Source organism: Gastrolobium bilobum, unplaced genomic scaffold (assembly GCF_033153095.1).
Source record: "Gastrolobium bilobum isolate Gb01-03AN ecotype WA unplaced genomic scaffold, APGP_CSIRO_Gbil_v1 utg2530, whole genome shotgun sequence".
In the NCBI taxonomy this organism is placed as follows: Eukaryota; Viridiplantae; Streptophyta; class Magnoliopsida; order Fabales; family Fabaceae; genus Gastrolobium; species Gastrolobium bilobum.
In genome coordinates this window covers 799376-822088 of record NW_026899712.1, presented here as the reverse complement: position 1 = coordinate 822088, position 22713 = coordinate 799376, and the positions used below count along the sequence as shown (strand labels likewise).

At 33.5% G+C, this 22713-nt stretch overlaps 1 protein-coding gene across 1 annotated transcript; it reads left to right on the top strand.

Moving 5' to 3' along the window:
- Positions 1-15311: 15311 nt before the first annotated feature.
- On the top strand, positions 15312-21743 carry LOC133292832 (ninja-family protein AFP3-like). Its single transcript, XM_061491289.1, has 2 exons — positions 15312-16480; positions 20958-21743. Exons 1-2 carry the CDS (start codon positions 15706-15708, stop codon positions 21377-21379), a joined length of 1197 nt encoding a protein of 398 aa, XP_061347273.1. The 5' UTR covers positions 15312-15705; the 3' UTR covers positions 21380-21743.
- The last annotated feature ends 970 nt before the right edge of the window (positions 21744-22713 follow it).

Below are 22713 nucleotides of genomic sequence, written 5' to 3'. Positions count from 1 at the left end.
TAAAGAAAAGATAGAAAAAAAATTAGTGGAATCACTCCCGTATGTAAATAAATTAAGTTGGGCTAGGCTTCGACAATAATATGTTACTATAAAATACTTTATATATGCCGTAATCTATTAGCCTAGGTCTAATTCTAAGTATACTGAGGTTTATATTTAAAAAATAAAAATATTAACCTAAGTTTATTAGCCTGTTTAGATTTATTAGTCATTCAATAATTAAAAAAATAATTAAAATAATATTATTATATTATTGAAAATTATTAAAATAGTAATTTATTATAAATAAATAATATAATATAAGTCTGTAAAAAAAAATCAATGATTTACTTTTTAAATATGCTTTTTTTTCTAGCTTGAGTTATTTCTATTTGATAATATATAATATGTTTATTTTGACTTAATGTAGGTCGAGTTGTAAATTCTTGTTAGGCCGTCCTTGTTAGGCCGATTAGTATATTTTTTTATTTTATTTTATTTTTTTTGTAAATTCCGATTAGTATATTTACACATTACGAATCACTCACTCTTATATGAGTGTGATATAAAATACAAACATTGAACCATATCCTTATTATAAATGGATCGAGCTAAATTATGTTTGTAATTAATTAGTCAAAAAATATTTTTCGAGTAAACCGGGTTGATCAATTTTCTAAAATGGATTGAACACACCGCCCAACCCGGCTAAATACTAAGTGCTTTGGAAGGAACGGATCAATTAAAAAATAATAAAAATAAATATTAAAAGCCAAAACTATTTACGTGTTTGAATAATGGTTTTAATGTTTCTATAATTAACGTAAATAAATTATCTAAATTCACTTCCAAAACAATATTATTTTGAGTTGAAAAATTTAAAAATTATAATAAGAAATATTATTATAACATTAAAATAAATTATAATTACAAAAATACTTTGATTTTTGTCCTAAAACGACATCGTTTTAGGCTCAATGTAAATATGTTATCTACATTAATTGCAAAAAAAAATGAACCCTTGAATAATAATCAAAAAATATTTTTGATTGAATACTAAAATAATATAATTCTTTTAATTTATAAAACTATTAAAAATTATGTAAAAGTGAAAATATGCATATTAGAATTTTGGCTTGAAGGTAAAATTAGATTGCGAAGCAATTGCATTAAATATTGGGTCCTCCCTCCAACACTTGACAAAAATCTTAGTTAAAAAAAAAAAGCCCTTTTCCGAAAGATATCAAATTCGCTCAATCTCTCTATATATGAATAAACACTTCGTCAACTCAAATCTCATGATATCTCAATAGAATTACTCTATACTAGAGGTGTGCATGAAGCGGTTCGGTTCGGTTATTGTCAAAAATCGAACTAAACCAGTTTTAAATGGTTTGGATTTTAAACCAAAACACTTTTATTTTTAAAAAATCAGTTTTTAATTTGTCCAAACCGGTTTAAAACCGGTTTGTAGTTCATAACCGGTTTTAATTCAAAACCGGTTATAAACCACAAAGCTGGGTTGGCTCGGGTAGGCAGCTCATTTTTGCCAACCCAACCTGGCTCATTTTTGGCGGGTTACGAGCCAACCCGACGGGTTAGCTCGTTTTTGTCAACCCTACCTCAAACTTAGTAGGCTCACAAGGATAAAACAAATATGGTTCATTTTTTCATTTATCATTGAGGAATCTTATTCACTTATATATACTATAACGGAGGAGAATGGATTCTCTTATGTAAAAAATGGTCATTTTATTTGATCACAATCACTCATTAATGATGAGATAAAAGAGATAAAAATGTATAATATTTTTTTTTTTTAACAAAATGTATAATATTTAAATGAGTGTTTATGATCAAATAACATAATCACATGACCACTTTTCCACATGAAAGTATCCACTCCGACAAGAGAGAAACCTTTCATCATTTACAGAGTTGTCGTGTTGCTAAAATTTGTCGACATCAAGCAATCAAACACATGATTGTAAAATAGAAAATAGATTGTGGAAGAAAGAATTGAGACATATTTATCCTATATTAATAATATTTCACTATATTCTCCGCACCTCACTCGTTACAAAACACGCAATTTACAAGATGAATATAAATATACTTAAAAACTCTAAACAACAGTAGTTATTTATAAGCTCAAACTTAAACTATTGAAAAATAAACAAGATAAAATAAACTTAAGGCCCACAACAATACCGGCCTCCGCAATCTCGGAGCATTTCCCTTATATCCCCATTGACTTTCTTTACGTTCCGTGAATAAAATGTCATCTAAATGTGAAGTAAAAGTCATACCGTATAAAATCACTCCATATAAAGCCACCGTATGAAACACTTTCTCCTTTAGTCTCAATCCTTCCTCCACTTGAAATATATTTATGGTAACTTTCCATTGAATTTAGGTTTATATATCTACTTCATATATCACTATTACATTAACATACTACACCATTTTCAAAGAAACAACATATTCATTTTCATGAATAAATCTTTGGTGCTACTGTTGCACCAAAGATTCAGACATTCCACCAATAGAAATATTATATGTCAGTTAAATTTTCTTTTCTATGCCGAATTTCTTCTCTCTCCTATGATGTGTAATACTCTCATTGGTGAGATGCACTGAATCTTGATGCAATAGTAGCACCAAAAATTTATTCCATTTTCATCATCCCAAACAGTTATATTATGCAATGTCAAAGAGTTTAGCTTCACAAAAAGACACCCGAATGGTAGGTTTTATTCTTAGATCACAAAGTTTGTGCTATGGGGATGATAATAAGCAAAATTATAAAAAAGCAGCGCATCTTTTAGGATTTTGGTTACATAATTCTCTTATTAAGTTCAGAAATTGTAAATATTTAAAAAAAAAAAAAAGTTCTTATTTTCCGTGTAGTCGCCTTTGATGAAACACAGAATTTAGTTAAGGTGTATATAAGTTGGTTTGAACATTATTAACTTATACAAAAAAAAAATAATGTTAACGTTATGTAATTTTATAAATTTTTTTGGGGTTAATATTTATTATGTTGAAAGAGATAATATTATCTCTTACACACGCATAAAAATTTATGGAGCCATATGTAGAAAAGAGAAAAAAAAAAAATATGGACTCAAAAAACTTATATATATATATATATATATATATATATATATAAAGATAAAAAAAAAACATTATTACCTTATTTTGATTGGAAACTTTTTTTAATAATTAAAATCGGTTGCATTTGATATACAAAAAAAAAAAAAAAAATCGGTTGCATTTGTCTGTGTTACGGCTATCCTTTCTCTAGTTCAAGCTGGGCTTTTGACGTCAACGCCCAGGTGCAAACCTTACTTGGGCCTTATTTTGAGAAAAGAAGGTTAATTCTAGTAATAATTTTTTTTTTTTTTTTTTTTTTTTTTTTTGTATAACTACTAAAAAATGCAAATAAAATTACTCATAAAATTACAAACCCTCAAACAGTGGCGGTAGGACCCACTAGTGGGAGCCATCAGGTGGGCTATTCCTCCGAGTCTATGACATACTTTTTTTTGTTTTTTGTTTTTTTTTGTAATATATGACAGACTTTTTATATGAAGCTAATCATTGCTCTATTTTGATATTGCTATATTTGCCAACCCAAATAAATTCCTCCTTTATAATAATTTTTTTTATAGTAGGATAAAATTAACATAAAGTCAGATTTATGATGGATTATTTGTGGTTATTTATTTAATATTGAATTTAAAAATGTATACATATTATAATTATAAACCATGTTTTAAATAATAAATATATAATCATATATGAGAATTACGTTAAATCTAAGTATAATTTAACATTTTTTTAAAAAAAATAACCACATACTTTGATCTTTGAAAATATAAGTAATAGTATATTAATTTTTCATGTATTGATTTCTTTAAAATAATTTTTGTAATAATAATTAATATTACCAGTTGGTCTTTGAAAGACTAATCTAACATCTTTTTAAGACCTAATTTAATAATAAGATATGATATCATAGACTACCGATTTGATAATATAATAATAGTATTTGGGCATGTCTTAAGAAAGTGAACATTATTTAATCAGACTTTGTCACATTGATTTGTATGGGATTCAGAGTCATGAAATGAAAGGATCCTCACCGTTGGTTGCAAGTGGCTGGCCTACGTGGGTAATGTTATCATTCACCTGCATCGGGTCCCTCAACGACGTCGTATTTGCCGCCCAAACAAAACTTTTATTATTCCAAAACGCTAACAAAGGTGACACGTGCGTGTTATGACATAAGCACGCTGGCTCGAAGCGACGCGAAGGGTCGCTCTCTGCGGTTGTGATTGATGTACGTGCTACAGAACACTCTACCCTCACCCATGCTGACACGTGTCAGCTTGTGTTTATCAAACACGTGGCATCCCCACGTACACCAGTCTTTTTATATGTCCTTTGTTTTTTTCTTTCGAAATACTTATTATTTTTTTAAGTAAAAATAAGTGCAACTTGGTGAGTGGGTCCCGCTTCATGATGACGCTTTCTTTTTCTTAAGGTATGCAGCTTTATTTGGGACCAGGTGACGTGTCTCACGCTCCTCTTTCTTCACTCTTTCACCCGGTCACCCACAAGGTCACAAGTACCACCACTATTCAGTAGGGGTGTTTGTGGTCTGAATTAGATCGGTTTTGGAAGTAAAACTCATCCGATCCAATCCTTTCGGTTTGATCATGTAATCATCCATTCGGTTTAGATTTTTTTTCAAATCCGATCCGATCCAATCCAATTTTTTTCGGTTTGGATTGGATCGGTTTTCGGTTTTTTGAATATCCTAAAATTAGTTTCGTGATTATTGTGCAAATAACATCTTTTGTATATATTGACTTTGTAAAATAAAATAAAATTGAAATACAAAAATATCAGTAAACAATACTATAGTAGATGAGAGGTGACTAAGTTTTTTTTGGGGTTTAATTGATGAGTTAATGGGTCTTGAGTTTAGAAATTTTTAGGCTATGATTGGAGAAAAGACAAGTAGGTAGAGGATAATTAATATATTGGATCGGTTTGGATTGGATCGGTTTTCATCAACCCATCCGAAAACCGATCCAATCCAATTAAAATTTGCGATTTTCTTTCGGTTTCCGATTTTTCGGTTTTCGGTTTATTCGGTTATTGGTTTTTCGGTTCGGTTTTCGCGATTTGAATCGGTTTGGATCGGTTGATGAACACTCCTACTATTCAGGTCTCTCTCGTTGACTTTTGTGTCTGTGTTTTCTGCTTTTTGTTTGACCCATATTGGCAATTATCATCTTGAGCCGTTTGATCCTTTCTTCATTTAACAAAATTGATTATATCGAAATAAATGTCCATATAGATTTTGATAATGAAAATTACTTTATTTAAATTAATAATTATTTTACAGTATTTGTATAAGAAAAATTCTTATAATGTATTTTTTTAGAAAAAATTATTTATTTTATAACACAATATCAACTTATTTCTTGCAATTATATGTGGTAATTTTCAAATATATCTTCCGTATTTCTGTAATACCGAAGAGTTGGTATATCGCTTATTAAAATTTAAAAAAATAAAATAACAGAACTGACTTTACCTATTTTATTCCACACATCCTTTTATGGTTAATGACACTTTTACTTTTTTCTACTTTTAATAAGGAGTTTACACTTCTTGTGTTGCATGTGACATTATTGTAGATAGAAAAATGGTTAAGTTTCAAATGACGATAGTTTAGTTGACGTATGATCTGAGTTGGTGAGGGTGAGAGCATGTATTCGATCGTATCACCTTTGGAAGGGGTTAAAACCTTAGTCCTGATTTCTGAACTCTGAACTCGCTCTGAATCGGACTAATCGCGAAGCGATAAATCAGTTTAAAATGTTTCAAAAAACAAAAATGGTCGAGCCCACTTTGGTTAAAAAAAATTAGCACTCGAAAAATTGAAGTGTCTACAATAGGAGAATAAACTTCTCCTTCAATAGGAGAAGTTATTCTCCCTTTTAATAAAGGAGTACCTACTCTTGTAGTACCAAAGATATACTCATAACTTTTAACCTCACCTGTTGACACAACATGAGAAATTCATGTTCTGGTCGACCTGATTTTAAATTCGTGTCATATTTGTTATCAACAAAAATTCATTACGAAAATATTTGTATTGTATTATGTGTCAATCCGCGAATATGAAATTAACCCACGTTAATCATCTTACAGATTTTTTTTATTATATCAATCCGCTTAATAAGTGATACACTTTGAGGTTTGTAAGCTATTCGTTCGTGTTATGTAATGTCAACTCACATAGTAAGCAACATATTTTGAGATTAACAAATTATTCATGTCATATTCCATCAACCTGTAAAATAATCGGGGTCATATTTTGACCTATTTTTAAATTTATATCGTGTCGTGTTAACTCACTTTGTTGGTTTTACTACAATCCTTAAACGAAGTGATTTTAGGATTGAAGGATATTATTTTAAACATTAAATCCCTTTTTAAAAATATTTTAATAGTTTTATTATGATTAAATTAAGTTTTACTTCAATTTTATTAAATAATTTAATCTCACTTTTTACTAAAAAAAAATTAAAGTAAGAATACAAATGAACGTATTACTGGTCATTCTGTTGATGCAAACAGGCTTATGTTACGTCCATGTCTGATTGTCTGAATTCTGATGGCTGTTTCCATTTGACAATATTCTGTTGAAGCCTGTTTAGGGTGAGAGAAATAGTGATGAGCTTATTCTTGTTGGGAACTGTACCAGTGTATATAAGGAAAATAAACGATAAAGAGTAACACACTTCACTAAAAACTGGGAACGTTTCAAAGTCCAAAGTCCTCAAAGTTTTTTTTATGTGAAAGGCGCGTGTCGCATACCGTTTTATATAATAATGAATGAAATATGTGTTTTTTATACTTTTTATTTTAAAAATTAAAATAAAAAATAAAAAAAATATAACTCGAACATAAATTCTCTAAATTTGATTCAAAGTCACCGCCCCTTATTTATGCCGATATAGTCAATAAGTTACATGTAAATTATATTTAACTTTTTTTTAAATATTCTTTAGTATTCGTTAAAAGTTATCATTAAATCAATTTTAAAGTTATCATTAAATCAATTTTACTCAAAAAAATATTTTGAATATAATCAATTCTAACTATGTCCTTTTTATAAAATGTTTCCTATATATTTCCCCCCCTGTTTATTTGTCTATTACATTTTTTTATAGCGAATGAGGACTTAGTGGAATACTGATGGATGCATGATTATTTTTAGATTCAAGTAAATTCTAAAGAAATTTTAATTAAAAGCGAAAGAATATTTAAAATTATAAAGAAAGTATGCTTAATTAATTGAAAAGAATATCTATTTCTTCAAAAAAAGATAAGTCTAAGATCAACATTGTGTTATTTAAATATAAAATACTAAAAAAGATTAAACTGTTCTTAATAATTTATACATTAGATTTATATTTAGGAAGATAACTTGGGTTTGATTTCCATCAAAATATATTTTTGGAGAGAAATTAAAAGCTTAATTGTGACTAAGCCTTCATTTGAGATTAGTCTCACAACCAACTCAAATAGTTGAAGTTTGAAAGAATATTATAAGGGCCGACTCACCTTAATGAGATAATTATAATTATAACCATGACATTCATTTTAGTTAAAATAACTTAGGGGTGGCAAAGTGTGTCATGATGACATGTTAAAATGTAGGTCTCGTAGAGCCGTGGGATAAAATAGATTGTATGAGAGTTTAGGTAAATGAAACGAATTAATGTCGTGTTATATCACGAGTTGACCCATGTGATTGCGTCCGTGATTTTTTTTTTGTCTAAAAATAAAAAAAAAAAGTTTAAATTTTAGTGATTTTAAAATATTCTATTGCGGGTCACGGATTAACCCATATATTTTATTTAGCTTTTTCCTTTTATTTTTAATTTCTTTAGTGAAAAAAATTAAATTTTTATTTTTTGCAGGTCAACTCATGTGACCTTCAATCCACAGGTCGTGTCTGGTTTCAATTTTTGACTCGCGAACACAAATATGTCTTGTTTGGGTTGAATAATTTGATCTGTGGGTCTAACGTAATACAATACGAGTCCAATCCGCCGACACATTTTACCACCCCTTGAACACCTATACATTTGTATCTAATTAATATATTTGTATACGATAATTTTTATTTGATTTTATATTTATGAAAAATTATTGTCTCATTTTACATGAGATAGATATCTTATGTTCCTCTCATATAAAAAATTGTGTCACCATTTTTATTTTTATTTTTAATGGATGGTGGGTCCTACCACATCATGTGTCTATAGTAAAAGATACTTATCTCCAACAACATGAAAAAAAGTAAAACCCTATACTTATATATGTAAAAGGTTGTGCAGTTTACACTTTCCACACACATATACAGTAAGATTACTAGTACAGAACTCGACAGACTGTTGCTCGGACCATAAAAGTTAAAACAATATAACATTATAAAATTATAACTAATAATTGTTAAATATTATAGTTATGTAAATATAAACATATAAACTGTTAAATATTATTTATATGTTTTTCTTACTTTTTTTTATATAAAATGCAGGAGATCGTGTTATGGGGAAAGGTTAAGTTGGAATGAGAAATTTCAATTCACTTAGCAATCAAATGCTTTGACCATAAAAAGAACAATCTCATATCAATATGACTACAAAGTTCTAATTAATGAATGATTACATGTATTATTGATTATTTTAAACCAGTTAGATGATTATATAAGAAATTTAGCAAATAACCAGATATTTTGTACATATATAAAATGGCTTAACCCCTAAGTACTCCAGAATATATACGCAGTGATACATGTCCTTTCCTTAAAATAATTACAAGATGATTAATTGTAACATAGAGAAATTCTAAAGAATTAATGATTTTTTTAAAAAAAATTTGAATCTCCTAAAATACATAAATAGGATCATATCATTAATGCTATAGGAGTAAGTACCTTAGAGTAATACAAAATGAAAATTAAGTAACATTTATTATAAAAGAGTGGGTAAAATAAATACAACTAAAATAATAATAATTTTTTCAACTTTGATAAATATTTTCAATATTATGAGAGTAGTTAAAATATTTCTCATAATTAGATGGAGTTATGCAAAAGCCAATGTTACTAAACATATACCTTGGCTCCTCGTGGGCATTGATTTAAGATCTTGAAAACCTACTGAATTAATTGATTGGTTCATTCAAAAGACCTAAGGCATGTCATCCCTGTTGGCCCACCCGATAAGTCCATAATGCTATAGTACTTTCAGTACTTTCTTTTATTAATAATACTTTTTATCATTAAAAAATAACATAATTGCACATTTTAAAGATAAATTTGACTTCGTATCAAAATTTTGTTCAAAGGTTTTTTATAGAAATGCAAGACATAATAGTAGATAGCTTCATTATGTCATGTAATCCTGCATACAGATTTTATATGGCTCGTGACAATTTATAATTGGAGTAAACATTCTTTTTGGTCCTTAACAAAAAACACGGTCTCCACTTTAATTCCTTACAAAAATAAATTAGTCAGTTAGTCCCTAACAAATTCAAAGTGGACCCATTTTAGTCCTTTTGAGGGACTAATATGGATCTTTTTTGAATTTGTGAGGGATCACGATTTCAACTAAATGGCTCCACTTTGAATTTGTTAGGGACTAACTGACTAATTTATTTTTGTAAGGGACTAAAGTGGGGACCGTGTTTTTTGTTAGAGACCAAAAATGGTATTTACTCTTATAGTTTCAAATGTATGCTCATTAAAGCCACATCAAGGTCATTTAAAATAATAAATGCACCGTGTTTGGTCTTATTGAACCGTATAAGGATACCTTAAGGGTATGCGCTCAGAGATATCTTCAAGATTGATATCGTGATTGGCTTATAGCCAATACTCCAATCATTGCGCACAAGCAATAGGCTTATAGCCAAGACGTGAATGTGTACACAGTATTGGCAATAATAATAAATAGGTCAAAATTGTATACCTCGAATCTTTAGCCTCTTATTTATAAGGATTACCTTCGTAGGCTTGGACCTTTGAGATCTCCCAGTTGATATGAAATCTGCCTTGATAGATGGAGATAGGGATCTTATCCCTAGATCCTCTCTAGGTTATATGGTTGTGATATCCCTATCCAATCTTACTACAAATAGGGTTGTTAGGATATGGATCCAGTCTATAACAGTTGCCCCCCAGCCCGGCAGTTCGGAAGCTCGGACTGCTGGGGTGCCTAAGTCTGATTGATAGGTCAACCCTACCGAGGTACTATGATCCTGCCTTGGGTATGGTGCGACTACCTCTTCTTGGTTTAACTTTTTATATTGGCTTCTTTTCTCTTTAAGTCTCTGAGTGGTGAGGTGGTGTTTGCCTCCTTTTGACTCTGAGCTCAGCTTCTTTTGCCGAGGCTCTTTAGTTTTGACTAGGCTTATTGTCAGTCTTTTATATAGTCGTTCGCCTAAGTTTTAGGACGGCGTTTCGTGCCTCCTTAATAATTAACCCGACTTTGCACTCCCTGACTTTAAGTGTCGTGGTTCCAGATTTGGCTCGGTTTCGCATACCGAGACTCTATTAGCATAAATTTGACCTTTTGCAAAGCTGTATTGTACTTTAGGAGCATGAATTTTCTTACTGCAACTTTCCTCTTTTGGATTTGACTTGCTGCCTATATCTTAATTTTGGGAAGTTCTTTCATGCCTTATTGAACGATTAGTCCAGCTTCGAATACCTTGACTTATCTTGTTTTGACGGATTTGCCTTCTTTTGCCATAGTCTTGGATTCTTGAAGGAAGAGTTCTCCTCCTCGATTCTAAGCCCGAATACGTATACCGTGACTTTTATTTTGAGCCCCGTTTCCTTCGCGACTTGGCTTTGCTGTTGTAGTCTTAAGCTACTACTGCCTTCTTCATTTTGAGCCCAGCTTCACATACCGTAGCTTTCTTTAAATTGACTTGGCTTTTTCCTTGTCTACACTTTTGAAGGCGGTATCTTTGTCTTTCTGATTTTAGCTCGGCTTAACGTACCGTGGCTTTACTATTGGACTATACTTTTTGTCATATTTTGTTTGAGCTCAGCTTCGCATACCGTGGCTTTTTACTTTGAGCAACGCTTCATTAGCGATGGATTTTTAATCTGAGTTTGGTCTGTTGGGCCGCAAACTTTGTCATTTGGCTTTGTTGCCAAAATCTTGAATAGGAGCCTGACATCATATGCCGCCTCGATTTTTCTTTTATCTCAAATTGGGGTGTGATCCTTTTTTAGGATCACAATTTCTCCAAATTCATCTTCTCAGATTGGGGTGTGATCTTTTTGCTAGGATCACATCTCTCCAATTCCATCTTCATTTTTATCGCGGATTGGGGTGTGATCCTTTTGCTATAATCACATCTCTCCAATTTTGCCTTCATTTTGATATCGGAGCCTGAAGCTATGGCTAAGGCTAAGTTGAAGCTAAAGGCCGAGGTCAAGCTTCAATCTTGAAGCCCTTGGTTGGGCTGATTTGGAGCTCAAGGCTGAGACTGAGCTATTAAACTTAAAATCCATAGTTGGGCTGAGTTGATGCTCTAGGCTAAGGCCGAGCTTTTAAACTTTAAGCCCTTTGTTGGGCTGAGACAATGCTCAAGGCCGAGATCGAACTTTTAAACTTTAAGCCCTTCGTTGGGCTGAGATAATGCTCAAGGTCGAGCCCGAACTTTTAAACTTTAAGCCCTTAGCCAGGCTGAGATGAAGCTCGAGGCTGATCTTTCAAAATTTAAGCCCTTCACTGGGCTGAGTTGGAGCTAAAGGCTGAGGCCGAGATTTTAAACTTAAAGCCCTACACTGGGCTGAGTTGATAATCATGAAGCCCTTCACGGGACTGAGTTGAAGCTCATGGCAGAGGTCGAGCTTTAATCTAGAAGCACTTCACTGGGCTGAGTTGGAGCTCAAGGCTGAGGCCGAGCTTTTAAACTTGAAGCCCTACACTGGGCTGAGTTGATAATTATGAAGCCTTTCAGTGGGCTGAGTTGCAGCTCAAGGCTGAGATAGAGCTTTAATCTTGAAGCCCTTCACTGGGCTGAGTTAGAGCTCAAGGCTGAGGCTGAGCTATTAAACTTAAAGCCCTTAGTTGGGCTAAGCTCAAGGCCGAGGCCGAGAAAATAAATTTGAAGCCCTTAGTTGGGCTGAGTTGAAGCTCAAGGCTGATGTCAAGCTTTTAAACTTGAAGCCCTTCATTGGGCTGAGCTCAAGGCTGAGGCCGAGCTAATAAATTTGAAGCCTTTAACTGGGATGAGTTGAAGCTCAAGGCCGAGGCCGAGCTTTTAAATTTTAAGCCCTCTTTTGGATTGAAGTTGGGTTATTAATGGTCAGCCAATTCTCTAGCCCACAAAATTTGGAATGATACTTCCTTTAATAAAGAATTCAAAATTCGTATGTACCTTTTCCCTATGATTTAATGACCTCCAGGTCTTCACTTGCTCCATCAAAAATTGCGACGACGAGAATCTTTGTCAAATCGTCATCTGCTTGGATCTAGAGCTCCATTCACGAGTCTCTCGGAGGATCAAAAGCCTTTTTTGTTGTAGGGTTTGTCTCCTCGTATATATGTGGTTTCAGCAATTTCAAGGCGCGCGAGGTAGCATGCAATCTCTGGCTTCGTGCTATGCCGCACATGTTCACCATGGATGAGAGTCGAAATTTGTCGATTCCGACAGACAACGCCAATACTCGGTCCTATTGAACCGTATAAGGATACCTCAAGGGTATGCGCTCAGAGATATCTTAGATATTGATATGTTGATTGGCTTGTAGCCAATACTCTAATCACTGCGCACAAGCAATAGGCTTATAGCCAAGACGTGAGTGTGTGCACAGTGTTGGCAGTAATAGTAAATAGGTCAAAAGTGTGTACTTGGGTCTTTAGCCTCTTATTTATAAGGATTACCTTCATAGGCTTGGGCCTTTGAGATCTCCCAGTTGATATGAAATCTGCCTTGATTGATGGGGATAGGGATCTTATCCCTTGATCCTCCTTAGATTATATGGTTGTGATATCCCTATCTAATCTTACTAGTAATAGGGTTGTTAGGATATGGATCTAGTCCATAACACACCAAAAACATGGTGAATAATGGAAAACCCAAATATACTTTTGATTTTGTATGAATCTCAGTAGGTAGAATTTCACTTAAATTATTTCCAAAAAAAAAGAATTTCACTTAATTTTCCATGCATCTTACAATTCTTTTGAGTATCGAACAACCTAAGGGCTCGTTTGGTACGCGGTATTCTTTAGAATTCTCGGGAAACTGAATTTTTTAAAATTTTAAATTTTTAGATATTATCATAAACTGAATATAAAAATTATATTTCTGAAAATCGAGATTTCCGAATAAAAAAAAATTTCTCATCTACCAAACGCCCCTAAAAGTCACAAAAACACATTTTTTTTATTTCTCATTATTTTTTGTCGAAGATGCATTTGAATTTAATTTTTGAGGTTAAAAAATATCGCTTTAGAAATTTTCAAATACATGCATTACATAAACATACAGATTATAACACCCTTTCTATTTTAATTCCTCTCTAATTATGTGGTGCCACGTAGAGAAATTTTGTAATATTCCTTACATGTTTTATATGATTCCCCTTCGCAAAACAATCGTAATTTAGAAAAGCTGATTTTAAAAATTCTAATAAGAATTCTATTCATTTTTTTTTTTTTTTTTATTGAAACTGTTTGCTCACCGCATCAATCCCAATCACAAATCTTATTATGGATGGAAATTCACATAGGTCCAACTTGCATCATATTATACTACTAATAAAGCAAAGCTATCCTTTCATAAATATAGACACACACTAATACATATAAATTATAATTAGCGCATAATATATGTATATTTATATCTATTTATTTCTTATTCTCATGACTTCTTCTAAAACTCTTTACACAAATTACGCATTAAAGATACGAATATTTATCCATGCGTAAAAACTAAAAAGAGAAATCCCCTTATCTTAGGGCATGTTTGGTGCATAGTATAGTATAAGATCTGATAGTTGATAGTATAAGGCCTGATTGTATAAGACCTGATTGAATTTTAATACTATCAAGCGTTTGACACGGTATTGTATAAAATAATATATTGTATAAGATAATATCATCTAGTATTTGGTAATGCGCTGTATAATGTTATATATGATTAAAATAAATATTTTTAATAAAAATATCCTTTAATAAAGAATTTATATAATTCTTCAAAAAATATCATATGATATTAATTTTTATAAAAATTTATTGATTAGTGTGTCCAAAATATAAATTAATTTTTATAAAAATAAAAATATTCAATATTTTAAAAATTTATATATTGAAAAATACATTTTTATTTTAATAGATTAATATTAAAATAATATATTAATTTTTGAGAATTACATTAGTCAACGATCTTAATACATCAATCTCTTATCAGGTCTTATCCCTCACCCTTAGACTGGATTAAGTTATACATCATTTTGATGTATTAAGGGATTATACTGTATAAGCTTATACTATACGGTGATCACACCAAACAACTGAAAATGTCATAACATATAATATAAACTTATACTATTATGCTTTATACATCACACCGACAAAAGTCCTTGTTTGTTGTAAGACATAATAATTTTTTAAAATATCCAAAATCGTTTTTTTGAAAATAATAATGATGGGATACAGCTAATGAATAAAAAATGTTGGGGCACATGGGTGCCAGTGACCTTGACGAATGGCAGAAAGTGGGAAGCGTAGGTCACGACCAACACGATGCGACACGACACAAGGCAGAACCCAACCAATGCCGCAGCGATACGAGGACAAAACCAAATTAGAAGTCATTATTGACGTTAACGCCACGCGTCCACTTATACTTCCCCGGATCTTGACCGACACGTGGCGACTCGACAAGCCACCTTCCTCCTCGCGACACGTGTTCCCCCCTCGAGACAAGTTGTTGACAGCGACCCCAATCGCAAAAGCACAAACATTTCGCAGTGAAAAATCGTGTCAGTATCGCCACGTGTCGTCAATGCGCTCTCCCATGATAGCCACTTGTCTCTTCCATCCACACTCTCATTGTCACATATCAGGGGCATTTTCGCCATCTCATAAATATTATTCTCTTCTGAATTCTCTCTCTTGAAAAAAAAAAAAAAAAAAGGACACTTTTTTTCCTTTCTTTTGTGTGTGTTTTTCTCAGTTCTTCAATCGTTGTCTTTGTTTTTTCGTTTCTTCTTCCCGGTTCGATTTCTCTGTTGCAAAAGGGTAAAACAAAATTTAAGAATAAAAATTGGAACTTTTTATTTTTTATTTTTTAGGGGGTTTGCTTCCTGTTTTACCAGAATAAGAATTTATTGAAATTCCATTAATTTTTAATTTCCCCCCCCTCAATTTCAATTGTTTTACGCCAGAAAAGAAACGTTTTTGTGATCTGGGTGTGTGCTATTCTGGGCATTACTGGATGAGGGAGCATGTTTTGTTTCATGGGTTTTGCTGATCATCATCATCATCATCATCATCATTCATCACCACAAGAAAAAGGCTTGTCCGTCTGTATATACATGCGTTGGAACAGTAGCTAGCTTGTGATGTTTTATGTTGTTGGGTTTGGCATGAGACATTGATGGAGAATCATCATCATCATCATCAGCATAATAATCATCATCATCAGAATCTGTTTGTGAGGATGGAGAAGTACCCGAGAGATTTGCTTCAGAGATTCATCGTGTCAAGTGGTGGCAGTGATGATAACACAACACAGACACAGCAATCTCAACAGCAACGTTTTCGAGAAGAAGAAGAAGAAGAAGAACGCGAAGATGAGGAGGTTGAGCTGAACCTCGGTCTCTCCTTGGGTGGAAGATTTGGAGTGGACAAGCACGCCAAGAACAAGAAGCTCATGCGCTCCTCCTCCGTCGTGGGGACAATGCCTTTCCTCCGGGAGGACGACGCCGTGGCTCCGCCGCCGGCAAACCCGACCCTCATGAGGACGTCGTCGCTGCCGACGGAGACGGAAGAGGAGTGGCGGAAGCGGAAGGAGTTGCAGACGCTGCGGCGGATGGAGGCCAAGAGGCGGAGGTCGGAGAAGCAGAGAGTTTCCAAGACGGATAGAGAAGGCAGCGGCGGCGGAGGCGGCGGTGGTTTGGAGGAAGTGGAGGGTGCAAGTGCAACAATGGGGTTGAATAGGTTTGGTTCTTCAACGGTGGCGCCACCACCCTTTGCGTTGCCAAGTTGGGCTGTGGGGGCAAGACAAGTTGTTCTTAGTGATGTGCTGGCGAAAGGGAAGGTTGGGGTTGGTTTTCAAGGATTGTTTGCGCAGCCATCTTCTCAGGGCTCAGCGGATTCCCAAGGGGGAAGCTCTTCATCAGTATCTGAAATGGAGAGCAAGCCTTTTCTAGGTAATTAATTAAATTGGTTTATTCTGAGTTTTTTTTCTCTTTTTTTTTTTTTTGATTTACTATATTCTTGCGTGTAATATTGATCTTTTGGTTGTTAATCAGTTTCCTTTTACGTTTGGTGTTTTGATTGTTGTTTGAGGTTTTGCTTCGTTTTTGGTTTTGGATGGTGGTGTTCTGTTGTAATTGTGGTGGATTTTATTTTGACTGCATGATGATTGATGAGGACATGTTCAGTTTTCTATTTCCCATATTATGTCTCTTTTATTCATTGTAGTTATTCCAAACAGGTTATCTGTATGGTTTACTTGTTTCAAAGTTCATCTGAATTATGTGAATTGTTTGCTAACAAAGCTGTGATGAAGGAAAGAGCGTAAAAGATTTGATTCTGTTTCCATTCCTCCCCACGCTTTCTCTGTTGAATTTTAAAAAATACGGAGGTGATGAATTATGGTTCGTCACTTGTTGGGGGACTAAATATTTAGTAATATTCAAGATGATCTTTTACACCTACTTAATTTCATCTAAGATTCAAGAGTGATCTTTTTACATGTAATGGATTTTAGCTAACTGAAGTTGCTATATTTGGCAGACTATTCTTTCTTAGTTGTTTTTCCTTTCACTTTGGTCATCACTATATGTCTGAACTTGGAATATCATAAACTTAGAGCAATTTTTTTTTTCCCATTTGGTCTCTCATTGTGTTATACGTCGGTCCCTCTTTATATTGAAATATTCATCTTAAAGCCACAAAAAAATTAAACAAATTGTTCTTTTCATCTCAAACTATATGTGATTATGATGTTTTCGTTTTCATCTCTCGTGCATGGTAGTCACTTTTATATGGTCCGTTGATTGTTGGATATCATCATTAGAAGCTTTACATTAGAATTAATCATAGTTGTTAGAATCTTACGATTCGCGATTTGAATCTCACGATTGGACATGATTTGGCAAGCCAGTGATTGGTATCATATGATGAATCCCTAATTAAATTAAATCTTGGATGACCCCAAAAATGCTATAGCGGGAGATCGGGTAGCAGTATAGCCGCTACAACGAAGTCCACATATAGTGTTGGGCTTGCCAGAACAAGGAACAAAGTAGTGAGCAAAGGCCAAACCAAACTAGAAAGCGGAGGGCGGCTAGCTGTAATGGAGGTGGTCTTATTGGAAAATCGCAAAATGACTCCAAAACAGATGAGAAAATGAAGTGCAATTGAGGAACTATGACGGGTTTGCCGATTGGTGTGATTGTTGGAAAAGTAGAGAGAGAGCAGGGAGTGAAGGGAGATAGGGTTTGATAGTGTGCAATGGTAACATATCAGAAAAAGGGTCAAAAGTCTATTTCACCCCGCAAAGTGCTCATAGGACACTAGTTGCACAGGGGCAAAGAAGCAACTTCGCTGTGGTTGGCCATGATTGTGACTGCCACTCCAAATCATCATGTTGAGTAACGAAAATCGCAGAGGGAGCCGCTATGCGCATTGATGGTGCAATTGCGCACTTACGAGTCTGGGATGAATTTGAATTGTTGATATATGCATGAATTGGTGCGCTTCCGAATCACTAATACAAATTGCACGATTCAATGATTCATTAGTTTTTTTCCCTTTTGGCCTTACGTACTTAAATTCCCATAAAAGAAATTGAAAAGTCAAATAAAGCTAATTTTGTTTCACGGGATTTATGGTTAAATTATTTTGTTCATTCCTAGATTGAAGTTATTAATATTTGAAGCTATTTTTCATTTTATCTTTAAATCTTATGGTTCTAATGATTCATGATTCAAAAATTAGGTCAGCAATTCATGATTTAAATTGCGATTTGATATCGTCAGAATTAATTATGACACCAAAAGGGGAATAGAAGATGCTGGCTTTGCTTAAGAAAGCTCTGGATTTTACCGGAACTAATTTGACTTGCATGTTGCATTACCACTGTATTTGAGTATATCATGACATTCCTCCAACTTGTTAGTGTACTAAAGATTTATAGGTGACTCATTCAAGTGAATGATCCGATTTTACAGACTTTGAAGTCAATTTATACAGCTTGGTCTAGTAGTTCTGACTTGGGCAATCGTCACTTGTTGCTAGATAGGGACTGATAAGTAATTATATTGATAATCTTGGCTCCTTAATTTTTATACCTACTTTGGACTCTGGTCATTTAAGATCAAGAGCATGAAAACACCAAGATTGTGAATTGAATTTCCAATCATAGATGCTTTTATTTCACTCATCCGAAGCAATGAGAATATGGTATTGAAAGATTTATATTAAGTCTGGTATACTATACCCTTCTGATGTTTGCTTCTTAAGACTTTTATCTGTGCTGATAAACTCAAATTTGGGTGGGAAAATAGAGTAATTCAGTTACTCTTTGTATTCTAGCTATATCTTGGCATGTGAGATTGGGATTATACAGCCTGGCTCTGGTAGACGTCAAATTTCCTCATAAAGTTCATTTGTTGAAAGTTGAAATGTACATTGGATGATGTTATGGAATCTGAAAAGCTAAGTGATGTGTCTTTTGGAACTTCTAGTTCTAGCTTTTCTTTTTCTTAAATTTCTGTATACCCGTGTCAGGAAAACAACAATTTTACTGACAATGATACTACTTATTCTTGCTCTAGCCTCTTTGAACCTTGCTTGTTTTAGCTGTTCAGCATTACTGACAGTTTCTAGTGTCATACTATTTTCTGCCAGATGGTTTGTCATTGTGCATACTCACTAAGTGAATTGACATTCTTGTTTGCAACGGTTTCCTTTGCATTTTTTCCTCTTTTATTCTTTCTAATGATAATATGGGGATGGGGGAGCCATTTACTGGGCTGGGGTTGATTAGAAACCAGAACCATTGCACTCTTATGCCTGAAGGCATTGTAGGCAATCATTGTGCTAGATAATGCGTGGTCACTTGGTTTCAGTACCAAAGGTGAGAGAATTCTCCTTGTGATATTGGCAATAAAAGTATTTCTTAATTTACTTATAAACAAAAAATTTGGTTTAACATCTGGTAATAGCTTCATTTTGCAAAAACACGTTGTAAAGAACCAATTCAACCCAAAAGCTTAAGCTGTTGTGTGAGACTACATTAATGGTTTTATATATCTCTCACCCTTCCCCACATACGAGAGTCCACTGGACTTGAAGGGTAGACAATGCACAGGCTCACCTACCTGTGCTAAGAAATTCCACAAGAGAAAGTGGGGGCGGTAAGGATCGAACCCGTGACACCGAGGCTTTAATACCATGTAAAAAACCAATTCAACCCAAAAGCTTAAGCTGTTGGGTGAGGCTACATTAATGATTTTATATATCTCTAACACACATTTCAAAAACATTATGGTCTGTTCTTCTTGATCTGAGGCTCACTCAGATCTTTTCAATATTTTACCATTATCACTTTTGTCAGTAAGTTACTTCATTCATCATTTTGGCTAAGTAAGGAGCACGGGGTTAGCTTTATGCTAAATATAATTTGGATCTATGATTTTATCAAAGAAATTCAGCTGTTTACATGATGTGTCTGAGTGGCTGCTAGGTAGAATTCGCTGAAATTGACGTGAGTTACAGATCTAGTCTAGTTTTGCAATTCAACTGAGTGCTGTGGGGTTTGTGACACATGTAGATGTAATGCCTGGTTTTTATATCGGAACTTTCTTCCCTCCCATCTTTTGCGAGATATGTTTTCTTGATTTCCATTTAGGTGTAGGCACATTGTTGTTGTATTTTACACAAGGAAGTTTCTTGGAAGCATTATTGGGGTGAAATCAAGTACTTACTTCAAGGTCCGTGTGTGTGTGTTAGAATCACTTAATTTTAGTTGGAATTGTGTGTCGGAAATACTTAAAAAGAATTTTTTCTTGTGTGGGAATGATTAAAGAATGAACTTGAACCTTTTTTGACAGTTTCTTTGGTTTACTTGTTGATGTTTAAAGCCAGCCACAGTATTCTAAGGATTCTCGAAGATCACTATTTTTTGGTGGATAAAACACAACAAAAATTGAAAAAGGATAAGGGAGTAAAAGGAAGTAAAAATTCTCTAACAGCCTCTTTGCAATTATGCAAAGGTAAGGTTACGTACAAGGATTACCTCCATCCCACACTCGCTAGTCGGGTTTAACGGAGAGTGATTTTTTTTTTTTTTATTGTTTAGAGCAAATATAATTTTACATGCATTTGATTCCTATATCACTTTGTTTCTGTGCCTGAACTTTTATTTGGAAATATCAGTTATGCAAGTGGAATTTGTTCCTTTCTGATGTTGGAGCTTGTGTGTACCTTTGAATTTAATGTGTAATTATTTTTTTGGGGGTGAAACTTTATTATGTGTACTTTCCAATATGGAATTTGTGGTTGTATGTAATTCTATTACTTAGCTGAAAAGATAGAAATAAAATGAAAACAGACACCAAAAGCAAGAAAAGGAAGATGGTCCTATTTTTATGATACACTTTGCTCTCTACATTACAGGATCAAGCAGTTGTGGTGAAGCAAGAAGCCCTGCTAGTAATCAGTCAATACAGGAACGAAGCAGTCAAGATGCTGTTGGTTCATCAGTTACAAAGACAAATGAGAATATGACTAGAACTTCAAGAGCTGAGGTGGAGAATCCATCTAAGAAGCCCAATCCTCACCAAAATATGGGGAGGGAAATTGGGACAAACTCAATGGAAGACATGCCTTGTGTATTTACTAAAGGGGATGGTCCTAATGGAAGAAGAGTTGAGGGAATCTTATACAAATATGGTAAAGGGGAGGAAGTGAGGATAATGTGTGTGTGCCATGGAAACTTCCTCTCTCCGGCAGAGTTTGTTAAGCATGCTGGTGGTGGGGATGTTGCACACCCACTTAGGCACATTGTTGTAAACCCTTCTGCTGCTCCCTTTTTGTGATATGAGTCCCCTCTTGTCCTTCAACAATAGGGTTGTAATATAGGTTACATTGAAGAGAAGGAATGTTGGTTTGATAGCTTTTTTTTTTTTTTTTAGTTTTGGTCTCCATTTTTTGCTTAGCTTTTGAATGAAACTATATTATATATAGACACTTGCCTCCCTTCTGGAAGGGAATGTTACTTAAACCCCATCTAAAATGGAGTAATTAGAAAACTAGTTTTATGGCATATAAGTAGTAGCTTATTTCATTTGGTAGTCACGTAAACTAGTATTATTATTAAGAACACATAAAAATAGTGACTTCTTATGTATCAACTCTGGCGCCATGGTGCGCATAAGAAGTAGCTTATTTCATTTGGTGCGGTTTTCACTTGTCATTTTAATGTATTTTAATATTTTCATGTAAAGTTTAATATTTCTCGGAGATAAATTTATTTCTTATATATACATAAAAATGTGTGAGATTCGTGTTTTTTTTTTTTTTTTTTTTCTCATCACATGACCTTCATATATTTTTATTTGTCTGTACGAGATAAATTTATTTTTTACAACATGAAAAATATTAAATTCTTTCATATATCTAGTTACAACAATTTTTGGGAAAGCAAGTTCATATCAAACCTAAGTCTAACTATATTAAGCAATGGAGTCCAAAACTATACTTCTAAGGACAAAGACCAATTTACTTTTTTTTTTTTTTAGAGATCAAATTAAATATATAAAAATGTTTAGCCCTTACGTCCACTTACCCTTGCCTGTAAACAGTAGAAGATGAAGGATACTTATTGTTTTGGATGGTATAGAGCCACACCGTTTTCACCAAGTTGAGCTGGGACCAAACTTTTAACTTTAGCTTGTAATTATTTATCTGTTAGCTTTATACTGAAGTTGACTTCAACTTGTTTTTTTAAAAGGCACAGTTGTTCATCTGTCGTATCTTCGCTTAGATCTTGTCAAGATACTGTTTATGTTGATATATGAATATTATCTCAGTCATAGATTTGAAAGATCTAAAGTTGGGTAGTATTCTCTCTATTCTCACACTACTACTAGCACAATTTTATGGAGAAACGATAGCACTAATTAGGAAACAAAGTAAACTTTTCTAAAGTGGATAAAATATTCATCATATTTGTGTTTGTGTGCTTGTTGGACTTGCTTTCCCTAGGGTCATCATCCATCATATCATTGTGTGTTATGTATAATATAAGATAGAGACAACTTTTTCCTCCACAAAGGATGCTACCTAAATTTACAGGTAGGAAGACAGGACTTAAAAGAAACTTGAAAAGGAAGGTAGGTTGGTATTTCAGCATGAATGTTGAGTCTAATAA